The sequence below is a fragment of the Neopsephotus bourkii genome, unplaced genomic scaffold (assembly GCF_033783945.1).
Source record: "Neopsephotus bourkii isolate Nb327-2 ecotype Australia unplaced genomic scaffold, CSIRO-AGI_Nbou_v1 NB_481, whole genome shotgun sequence".
Taxonomy (NCBI): domain Eukaryota; kingdom Metazoa; phylum Chordata; class Aves; order Psittaciformes; family Psittacidae; genus Neopsephotus; species Neopsephotus bourkii.
Genome location: NW_026900982.1, coordinates 2149411 through 2161305, shown reverse-complemented (window position 1 = coordinate 2161305; position 11895 = coordinate 2149411). Strand labels below are relative to the sequence as shown.

General features: G+C 46.6%; 1 protein-coding gene across 1 annotated transcript; it reads left to right on the top strand.

Annotated features, from left to right (window-relative positions):
- Positions 1–75: 75 nt before the first annotated feature.
- EIF4A3 (eukaryotic translation initiation factor 4A3) lies at positions 76–11375 on the top strand. Its single transcript, XM_061350343.1, has 12 exons — positions 76–291; positions 474–546; positions 2044–2110; positions 3124–3186; positions 3501–3633; positions 5014–5094; positions 8077–8218; positions 9359–9497; positions 9962–10077; positions 10613–10720; positions 10807–10934; positions 11171–11375. Exons 1-12 carry the CDS (start codon positions 120–122, stop codon positions 11185–11187), a joined length of 1239 nt encoding a protein of 412 aa, XP_061206327.1. The 5' UTR covers positions 76–119; the 3' UTR covers positions 11188–11375.
- Positions 11376–11895: the final 520 nt, after the last annotated feature.

Here is an 11895-nt window from a genome sequence, read left to right as displayed (position 1 = left end):
TGCGCACACTCACACCCCGCCCAGGCGCTGACCCTCCGCGCATGCCCAGTGGCCTCTTGGTGTTCGGCGGCAGCGGTGCCATTGGGTGTGCGTGTGGCGGGAGAGGGCAGCCCTCAGCTATGTCGGGGTCAGCGGGGTCCGGCGGCACGACCGGCTCGGCGCGGAAGCGGCTGATGAAGGAGGAGGACATGACGAAGGTGGAGTTCGAGACGAGCGAGGAGGTGGACGTGACGCCCACCTTCGACACCATGGGCCTGCGGGAGGACCTGCTGCGGGGCATCTATGCCTACGGTGTGTGGCTGGGCGGCGGCGACCAGGGGCGGAGGGAAGGGGGAATGGGGGCATGTGGCCAGGGGCTGCTGAGGCCTGTGGCGGGGCGGGCACCCGGATGTCGGGTAATGCGCCTGCGCGGTGGGGCCGCCGATCGCTCGGTTCCGGGACTGACCCGCTGATGGTAACGGCCGATTCCGCAGGTTTTGAGAAGCCCTCGGCCATCCAGCAGAGAGCCATCAAACAGATCATCAAGGGGAGAGACGTGATCGCCCAGTAAGTGGGGCTGCCGGCGGGGGGGCGTGGGCCGTGAGGAAACTGCGAGCTCGGTTCGGGGGCACTCACCTTTAAGCTAGAAGCAACGTCTGTCACTCATAGAATCACGGTCTGGTTTGGGTTGGAAGGGAAGCTAAAGCTCATCCACTTCCAACCCCGTGTCACAGACAGGGACACCTTCTAGTAGACAAGGTTGCCCCAAGCCCCGTCCAGCCTGGCCTTGAATGGTGCCAGGGATGAGGAATTTACCACTTATCTGGGCAGCCTGTGCCAGGGCCTTACCACTCCCATAGTGAGGTCTTCTTTCTTATATCTAACCTCAGTTTCACCTGTTTAAGTTTGAATCAATTACTTCTTGTCCTATTGCTATTGTCCCTGATAAAGAGCCCCTCTCTGGCATCCTTGTAGGCCGCATTCAGATATTGGTCATGGTCTCATGCTACTGCATGTCAGGATTAGGGAAATCACATCACAATCAAACAGAGTGAAACATGCACATGAGACAATGATCCAAACAGTTGTTGATGTTTCTTATGTTTAGGTAATAAAAGTTCAGTCAAGATGTGTTGAGAACCGTGTGTTCTCAAACAGTAGGGCTCTGAAACTCTTGGGAATGTTTTCTAGCAAAGCCAGTGAGAAAGAGAGACAACTGCAGTCTCAAGGAAAAAAAGTGAACAAAAGAAAACTTATTATGTTTCTAGAAATAAAGAAGGATATTGCATCCCACTGAAAAAGAAATATTTCTAGGTCACTAGAGGGAATTGCTAACCTTCCAAATTGTATTGGCTTATCGAACATTTACCTTAAAAGAAAAAAAGAATGATGAGTTGTAGGAATTTTAAGTGTTGGTCTGATAAGGAGTAGAGATGCAAAAGCTGAGGACCCTGTAGAGGCAGTGCTCTGCCTCTGATACTGTACTTGTCAAAGCTGCTTGTCTGCACATCATGCTGTGACCATAACCTCTGCAATGGAGACAGGCTGAGAGAGAGCTGGGCTTGTTCAGCCTGGGGAAGAGAAGGCTCCGTGGAGACCTTAGAGCAGCTTCCAGTGCCTAAAGAGGCCAACAAGAAATCTGGGGAGGGGCTTTTGACAGGACATGTACTGACATGACAAGAGGGAATGGCTTTAGACTGACAGAGAGGAGATTTATATGAGATACTAGGATTAAATTTTCTACTGTTAAGTTTATGAGGCACTGGAAAAGGTTGCCCAGGAAGCTGTGGATGCCCCATTCCTGGAACTTTGGATGGGGCTTGGAGCAGCCTGGTCTAGTTGAAGGTGTCCCTGCCCATGGCAGGGAGTTGGAACCAAATGAGCTTTAAGGTCCTTTCCAACCCAGACCATTCTTTGATTCTATACCTTTGTCAGATAGAGTGTTGGCAATATAGACTTCTTCGCAGTGAACAAGTGTCAAAGAGCAGAGGGGTGGAATATATTGAAATTGCCTGAATTGTTTATCCAGACTTCCGGAGTGTTCACCAAGCATCTGTTTCTCAGGTCACAGTCAGGAACAGGGAAGACGGCAACATTCTCCATCTCTGTTCTGCAATGCCTGGATATACAGGTACTCTTATAACATGTGGTAAAAGGTATTTTAAACTAAGTTGCTAGAGTCTTCTTCAGAAAAGCCTTAATTTTTTTAAGTGTATAAATGAAATTTCACATTGAAATCTTTTAATTATGGGCAGTGAACCTCAGACAAACTTCTGGCTGAAAATTTCAGCAGATTCTGAACAATTTCACTGTTAAACCCACTGTTTTAACAGTGCAAAATCTGTTCTGATAAAATCTTGCAGTTACAAAGTTGGCTATAACAGCTGATCCCTTTCACATATTAGAGGGCTAAATTAGTCTCCCAGCAGGCAGAATTGTCCTCAAATGATCCTAACGGCATCAGCAACCTGTCTGAACAGTTGGCACACAATGCACAGCATCAAACCTGGATTTTTGACTGACAAATGCTTGCTTTTGTTATAGTTGGGAGTGTCATGTCCATGCAATTGCTTTTTAATTACAACTTGAATGCGTACATGCTGTTGAATAAAATGATGATTTTATGTGGACCCTCTAAAATAAGGCTTAGATTGTTATTCACCCCTTAGTGCCTGAGGTATAAAATAGATGTTGCCTGTTCTAATTTAAAAGTTGATCTTTTTGCTTAATTACTATAAAGTGCTTATAATATTTTTCAAGCATGACACTGTCCATGTGCCATGAAAGGGTTTTATCTGATCTGAACGTACAGAATTAAAGTGACTTAAATTTGTATCTCTCCTTTTGCAATACTACAGACTTCTATAGTTGTTTTCAGAAATCAGGTTGGAATGAAAAATAACTTTCAAAGAACTGCATTAAGTCTTGTCAAAAGTAACTTCACTGAGAGGCTATTACTGTGTAAATGCTCTCTTTGTGAGCAGCTTCACAGGAGTACTGACCCTTGCAAACACTAGGTTTTATGACAAAATTCCAGTTAATCATTCAGATGTGACATTTCAGAGCAATGTGGATCCATAGTCTATCTTGCACGTACATACCAGCCCTGTGATTAACTGCTCTGTGATCACTTGTTTTAATCAGGTGCGTGAGACCCAGGCATTGATCTTGGCACCAACTCGGGAGCTGGCTGTACAGATTCAGAAGGTAGGAGCATTTAAATTATCATCTGTAAAGCACTTGCAAGGCTTGAGGCTGATCCTCAGGTGTTCCCCAGCAGAGCTCAAAGCTGCTGCTTTAGAAGGACAGCACTTTTAGAGCAGTTTTGAGCCCCCGGGGAACTGAGTTCCCATAGTTTGGAAATCTGCTTTTGAGGAGGTTTGGGTAACAAACGTAAAAAATCCTAACTGCTTGTGCTTACATCTCTTTAAAAACCCACTGTCTGGCAGACCTGCGTCCCTTCACAAATACAAACTTCATGGGAGATCAGTTATTTAAGCCATTCCTCTGTATCAACACAGGGTCTTCTTGCTCTGGGAGACTACATGAATGTCCAGTGTCACGCCTGCATCGGAGGGACCAACGTGGGTGAAGATATCCGAAAGCTGGATTATGGGCAGCATGTTGTTGCTGGCACTCCAGGTCGTGTGTTTGGTAAGGACATGTGGGAGGCTTCAGACCCGAGTTGAGCCATGGGAGTTGCCCGCAACTTTCGTGATCTTAGATTTGAAATAACATAAAAATTACATTAATCTGACACAACTCTTGTTAATGTGAAGTATAACAAGGTAGCAACTTCCTGTAGCAATATTTCATAGAATCATAGAATAGTTAGGGTTGGAAAGGACACTAACATCATCAAGTTCCAACCCCCTGCCACAGGCAGGCACACCTCGCTCTAAACCATATTACCCAAGGCCTCGTCCAACCTGGCCTTGAACACTGCCAGGGATGGAGCACTCACAACCTCCCTGGACAACCTATTCCAGTGCCTCACCACCCTAACAGGAAAGAATTTCCTCCTATATCCAATGTAAACTTCCCCTGTTTAAGTTTTAACCCATTACCCTTTGTCCTGTCACTACTGTCCCTAATGAAGAGTCCATCCCCAGCATCCCTGTAGGCCCCCTAATATTTGGAAAAAATTAGAGAGAAATCAATGGGAATAGTGTGTGGATTTTCCCTGATGCTTTTCATTGTTGACATGGTCCTTCATATGGTGGCATGGGAACAAAGAGTATTTTTTAAGGAGAAAATAGTACAATCCTAGGATATACTTCAGAATTTCGAGGGAGAAAGAAGCTGGGTCTACTTGTATATCAAAGTCAGGTCCACGTTCTCTGTGGACTGACCATCACTCTCTGTTAAATTGGATGCAGTTGTAGCTGGTACTTCTGGTTTCACTGCATGAAGTTTTTTGTGTTTACTGTCGGTGGCAGTTACCACAGTGATAGTGTTAGCCTTCAAGCTCCCGTGTTCTGGATCTCTGAGAGTCAACGCTTTCCCTTAGACAAGCTCCTGTCACTGAGAGAACACACAGAGCCATTCTCCACAAGTGAAAAATAAGTAATTAGCAACCATAGAACTGGGCTGGCTTTGAACAGCAACAAATAACAGGGCTTTCTGCAGCAGTATTAAGGGATTATAGAAAAATCTGCCCTTCCAAACAGGATGTGGATTTTCCCAGTTTGTTGATGAAAAGTTCATGCAGCAATTTGCATCTCTCACATTGGGGGAGACCAGGTCACCTGTCCTATGCACTTAGCAAGTGGCAACCCACAGCTTCGACACTAGGAGCTTTCCTGCAGTCAGTGCTCCCTTAGCTGGGCTCCAGAGACAGAGGGATCTAGGTTGAAGGATGCTATGGGCACCGTGTGGTTCTTGGATGTGCCTTCTATCACCAGACAGCTGTCCCTGTTGGCAGCAAAGGAAGGGCCTGTTCCTCTTCCACCAAATTGCCCTGGCAGGAGCTGGGAGCAGCGTAGGCTTACTTGCTTTCAGAGCCTTTCCATCTTACCAAGTGCAATCTTACAGATATGATTCGTCGTCGAAGTTTAAGAACTCGTGCCATCAAAATGCTGGTTTTGGATGAAGCAGATGAAATGCTCAATAAAGGTAAAATATGTCTCCTTTTTACTTCTTTTGTCCTCACATCTTTGAGATTCCAGGATGCGCCAGCTGGCAGTCCTTCTTCTAAAAAAACAACTGGTTTAATGTTTTAATTATAGGCTGTAACAGGTTAAGTTACTTCATATGCCTTGTCTAATTTAGTTTTTTTGTCCTTTTCAGTAGCTGTAGATTATCGTAGAATCATAGAATAGTTAGGGTTGGAAAGGACACTAATATCATCATGTTCCAACCCCCCTGCCATGGGCATGGACACCTCACACTAAACCATGTCACCCAAGGCTCTGTCCAACCTGGCCTTGAGCACCGCTAGGTATGGGGTATTCACAACTTCCTTGGGCAACCCATTCCAGTGCCTCACCACCCTTGCAGTAAGGAATTTCTTCCTTATATCGAATCTAAACTTTCCCTGTTTAAGTTTTAACCCATTACCCCTTGTCCTGTCACTACAGTCCCTAATGAAGAGTCACTCCAGCATCCCTATAGACCCCCTTCAGATACTGGAAGGCTGCTATGAGGTCTCCACGCAGCCTTCTCTTCTCCAGGCTGAACAGTCCCAACTTTCTCAGCCTGTCTTCATACAGGAGGTGCTCCAGTCCCCTAATCATCCTCGTGGCCCTCCTCTGGACTTGTTCCAACAGATCCGTGTCCTTTTTATGTTGAGGACACCAGAACTGCACACAATACTTCAGGTGAGGTCTCACAAGAGCAGAATAAAGGGGCAGGATCACCTCCTTCGACCTGCTGGTCACGCTCCTTTTGATGCAGCCCAGGATACGGTTGGCTTTCTGGGCTGCAAGCACACACTGAAGCTGGCTCATGTTCATTTTCTCATCAACCAGCACCCCCAAGTCCTTCTCCGCAGGGCTGCTCTGAATCTCTTCTCTGCCCAGCCTGTAGCTGTGCCTGGGATTGCTCCGACCCAGGTGTAGGACCTTGCACTTGGCATGGTTAAACTTCATGAGGTTGACATCAGCCCACCTCACAAGCGTGTCAAGGTCCCTCTGGATGGCATTCCTTCCCTCCAGCGTATCAACTGAACCACACAGCTTGGTGTCATCGGCAAACTTGCTGAGGGCGCACTCAATCCCACTGTCCATGTCAGCAACAAAGATGTTGAAAAAGACCGGTCCCAACACCGATCCCTGAGGGACACCACTCGTTACTGGTCTCCAGATGGACATGGAGCCATTGACCACAACTCTTTGTGTGCGGCCCTCCAGCCAGTTCTTTATCCACCGAGTGGTCCATTCATCAAATTGATGTCTCTCCAATTTAGAGACAAGGATGTCATGTGGGACAGTGTCGAACGCTTTACACAAATCCAGTTAGATGACATCAACTGCTTTACCGCTGTCCATCAGTTCTGTAGCCCCATCATAGAAGGCCACCAAATTGGTCAGGCAGGATTTCCCCTTAGTGAAGCCATGCTGGCTGTCACCAAGCACCCCATTCATTTTCATGTGCCTTAGCATGCCTTCCAGGAGAATCTGCTCCAAGATTTTGCCAGGCACAGAGGTGAGACTGACTGGTCTGTAGTTCCCTGGGTCATCCATTTTCCCCTTCTTGAAAATGGGGGTTATATTTCCCTTTTTCCAGTCATCGGGAACTTCACCTGACTGCCATGATTTTTCAAATAATGATGAACAGTGGCTTAGCAACTTCATTCGCCAGCTCCTTCAGGACCCACGGATGGATTTCATCAGGACCCATGGACGTGTGCACGTTCAGGTTTTTAAGATGGTCTTGAACCAGATCCTCTCCTACAGTGGGCCCAACGTCTTAATTCTCACAGTCCCTTCATCTGCTTTCCAGGACCTGGGTGATGTGCTTAGAGCATTTGCCAGTGAGGACTGAGGCAAAGAAGTCATTGAGAAGCTCAGCCTTCTCCAAATCCAGGGTAGCCAGTTCTGGTAGCTTCTGGAGAGGGCCTACATTATTTGTAGTCTGTCTTTTGTTTGCTACATATGCATAGAAGCCCTTGTTATCTTTCACATCCTTGACAGATTTAATTCTAACTGGTCCTTAGCTTTTCTGACCTGGTCCCTAGCTTCCCAGACAGCGTCCCTGTGTTCTTCCCAGCTTCACCTGTCCTTGCATCCAGCTTTTATAAGCTTCTTTTTTCCCCCTCTGAGTTTCCTCAGCAGCTCCTTATCCATCCATGGAGGTGTCCTGGCCCTCCTGCTGCATTTCCTTATAGTCAGGACACAACACACCTGAGTTTGGAGCAGGTGATCCTTGAATATCAACCAAGAGTCTTGGGCCCCCCTGCCCTCTAGGGCTATATCCCATGGAACCTTACTAAGCAGGTTCCTGAAGAAGCAAAGTGTGCTCTGTTGAAGTCCAGGGCAGTGAGTTGCTGCACGCTCTTCTCACTGTCCTGAGCATCTCAAATTCGACCATCTCATGATCACTACAACCAAGGCTGCCTTGGAGCATCACATTCCCAACCAGTCCCTCCCTGTTGGTGAGCACAAGGTCAAGCATGGCACCTCTCCTTGTTGACTCCTCTATTACTTCCAAGAGGAAGTTGTCTTCCACACAATCGAGGAACCTCCTGGATTGCTTGTGCTGAGCTGTACCATCCTTCCAACAGATATCAGGGTGGTTGAAGTCCCCCCATGAGGAGAAGGGCCTGTGAGAGTGAGGCTGTTCTTACCTGCCTGTAGAGCACTTCATACATAGAGTCCTGATCAGGCAGTCTGTAACAGATCCCCACAGTAATGTCTCCCATTATCATGTACTGCCTTTCATACTTTATTGTGTACCACTGCCACACATGGGAGTGGTTTGCAGAAAATGAGGGAGAGATGAGCAATACGTGACACTGGCTTTGAGCTACTGATTCACTCATTAATTTTTATCTCATAGGATAGGCCCAGTACTGGATTCCAGATCAAATTGTGAAGGAGCACAGTATTTGGAAGAATGAAATAATAACTTCTCTGTGGTACTGGATTTGCTTTTCAGGTTTTAAGGAACAGATCTATGATGTGTACAGATACTTGCCTCCAGCTACACAGGTGGTTTTGATCAGCGCCACTTTGCCTCATGAAATTCTGGAGATGACCAACAAATTCATGACAGACCCCATCCGCATCCTGGTGAAACGGTGAGTGAGTAAATTTCCTTGGAAAGAACGGGAGTTCTTTGACTTGGTCTGGTCCTGGGCTGTCTAGCTGTTTGCAGACACACTCATGTCCTGTCTTCCAGCAGAGGTCAACTCGCTCTTTGGTGTTATCTTCGTCCAGTACTGCTTGCTGCTCCCACCTCCTCATCCTCTCCATATATAGCAGTCTCTTGTCCTGGAAATCCATCTGTCACACCTGCCCAGTTCCTCTGCTCCTCAAGAGGATTTCCACAGGCCTCTTCCATTAATTTGCTATTTTTACATAGCAAGCCAAAAAAACCTTTAGCTGACTGATCCTGAATGCCCCTGGAGGTGTAGCTTAAGTCTGGTGGTATCACAGTTCCTGATGCAGTGGAACTTAGCAGGAGTCAAGAGGAATAAGTACAGGCAGCCTGAGAGGAGACTCGCTCTTACCTGATCTCTTATTGCCCTATTTACCTTTGTTTGTTTTACCTCTTTTATTAAGAAGCTTGAATGTAAAAATTGTGAAAATAGAAATGTTTCCCTTTGTAGCTGTCTGTCTAGAGCAGAGAGGGTGCCCCAGTTCTAGTCTGTGTTGCATGGGTCAACATTAGAGCAGACTTCTCCAGGAGCTTTCTAGAACAACTTGGACCTGTGTGCAGATGCAGCAACCCACAGCACACAGGACAGAGGTATGATCTCCACTGAAGCACACCTGCTGAAGCACTTCAAACTATATTGTATGTGTTCGCCTACTTGTGTGGTACAGCTGTTCGTAGAACCACAGATTGGTTAGGGTTGGAAAGGACCTTAAAGCTCATTCCATTCCTGTGGCAGGGACAGGCACAGGCAGGGACACCTTCCACTAGACCAGGTTGCTCCAAGCCCCGTCCAACCTGGCCTTGAACACTGCCAGGGATGGGGCAGCCACAGCTTCTCTGGGCAACCTGTGCCAGGGCCTCACCACCCTCACAGGGAAGAATTTCCTGATGCCTAATCTGAATCTTCTCTCTATCGGTTTAAAGCTGTTCCCCCTTTGTCCAGTCACTACGCTCCCTTGTAAAAAGCTCCTCTCCAGATTTCCTGTAGGCCCTTTTAGGTATTGGAAGACTCTTACAAGGTCTCCCCTGAGCCTTCTCTTCTGTTCTTGCTGCCCTACAGTGATGAGTTGACCCTTGAAGGAATCAAGCAGTTTTTTGTGGCTGTGGAGAGGGAAGAGTGGAAGTTTGACACCTTGTGCGATCTCTACGACACGCTCACAATCACCCAGGCTGTCATCTTCTGTAACACCAAGAGAAAGGTACAGCACAATACTTTCTGAGGGGGGCCGGGAGGAGACTGGGACAAACCCAGTTAAGAGTTCTAGTCATTTTCCCATTAGAGAATAGGTTAGTAAGAATAGAGATTAAGTATTTGTCTTTGGGATGTGCCCAGTTTAAATAACTGGTTATAAGCAGACCTGATACAGCTGACAGGAGCTGTCTTTTTAGAGAACTAATTAGTAAGAATGTGTTTATTCTTGTAATTGCTTATAATCTCAGAAACAAACCCAAACTGTCTGAATAAATGCCCTTTATTCCTTTTTTTTTTTTGTGGAGCCCTGTATTACATTGCCAGTGTTCTGTAAGGTTTGTTTACCATGCTTGTTAAAATGTCTCTCAGTCCTTAATAGCATACATCTCTGCAAATACACTCCAAGCACAGGTAGCACATGTGGCTGTCCTGAGCAAAGAGCTAACCCAGGCTGCTTGGCTGTATGCACAGGTAGACTGGCTCACAGAGAAGATGAGAGAAGCCAACTTCACAGTTTCATCCATGCATGGAGACATGCCACAGAAGGAGAGAGAGTCCATCATGAAAGAGTTCAGATCTGGTGCAAGGTAAATACCTTAAACAGTGTTCCTTACAGCAGGTTTTCTTGTAATGTCTGAAGGGAACAGATTTCAGAAACCCATAATGCCTGTCCTCTCCGAAGGCCTTGTTAAGGTCATATTAGGAAGAACAAAGATTCCCATCTATCCCCCTGCAGTGTCACAGGGTTGAGAGGTTGCCCCTTTCCAAAGAGGGATGCTCATACTTCTAGGCACAGAATTAGTCTGGTTTATTTCACTGAAGAGGTTGGGTGTTGCTCCATTTAAAATAAGAAAGAAAAAGATTTGGGCTCCATCGTCTGTATTTTAAACTCTTGGGAGCATCATACTCTCTGAAAGATCAAAGCTGTCTTGGTACCATCTGTCTTCACTGAAGTTTGGTGATGCTGCATGGGATGGCTTTCCTTGCAGCAAAAGCATGGATGATGCCAGTGTGCTGCAGGTGGGGAGCAGAGGGGACCCTGTGCTGGGCACTGCAGCAGCTTCTCAGCTCTCACACCGCATCAGGCAGTGGAACAGCTCTAACAGTCCCTTCTCTTTGCAGCCGAGTCCTTATTTCAACAGATGTTTGGGCTAGAGGCTTGGATGTGCCTCAGGTGTCCCTCATCATTAACTATGACCTACCCAACAACAGAGAACTCTACATACACAGGTAAGCTCAGCCTTCACTGGGGGAGCGTGGCTGTATTACCCTTCCCAAGTGGCTCCATTCTCTCTTTCTTTCTGCTTCCTCCACAGAATCGGCCGGTCAGGCAGATACGGCCGAAAAGGTGTTGCCATCAACTTTGTGAAGAACGACGACATCCGCATCCTGCGGGACATCGAGCAGTACTACTCCACCCAGATCGACGAGATGCCCATGAATGGTGAGTGCAGGCCAGCCCCAGGGAGTGCTGCCCTCCTCCAGCTGGGAATTGGGGTGCTGCATCTGAAAGAGAAATGCCAGATGCTTTGTTTTGCTTCTTGCCTCATTCCCAAGCCCGAATAGTCTTTGCTTCCCCTGAGGAAGAACTTGGGAGCAGCAGTAGGTGCCCTGAAATGCTGGGCTGACCCTTGTGGCACACTTGGTTTACTTATATTCTGTCATTTTCTCTTATTTCAGTTGCTGATCTTATCTGAAGATCCACGTTTACCAGGGAGTTGTACTGTTTGGTAGCCTCCATAATCCTGTTTTGGACCCACATCCCTTTATCATACTGCTAGTCATACGTTCTTAAGTTGAGCTGCACTTGGGAACTTGTGTAAATAATTTCCTTACTCCCATCCATGTTTTTAAATAAAATAAAAAAAAGGAAGTTTTACCATAACCTCTGCTTAATTGCTTTAACCCAAGATAGCAACAGGCAGGGAGTTTTGAGATAGTGCCATACTGGGCTTGCACAGTGGAAAAAACACTGAACACTCAGTACATCTAGGTTCACAAAACAGAGGTTCTCCACCCTTTCATTATCGCTGTGCCATGCTAGCTGATGTACTTCTAGTTTCCTTAACTTGACTTTTAAGGATTGGCCATCTACAGGAAAAATCTGTGGCCTGTCCCTAGCCTGCTCTAAGAAAACTGAGTTACAGGATAAGACAGTACTTTCCTGTTGTTTATGCCTTTCTGGCGCCAGAAATCACATCACTTACTGTTCCAGCTATTCCCCTCTCAAGAAGCACAGGCACTGTGAGGGTGAGTGCCTCTAACTTGATGACAGCTGGAGAAATAAATACATTCTAAAAGCTGTTTCCTGAAGTAACAAAGCAAGTAGCTTTTATGGTGTCAGCTTCTCCACCCCTTTCTGGCACATCTTTTTAGTCATCTATCTCCCTACAGCAGTATAGAAT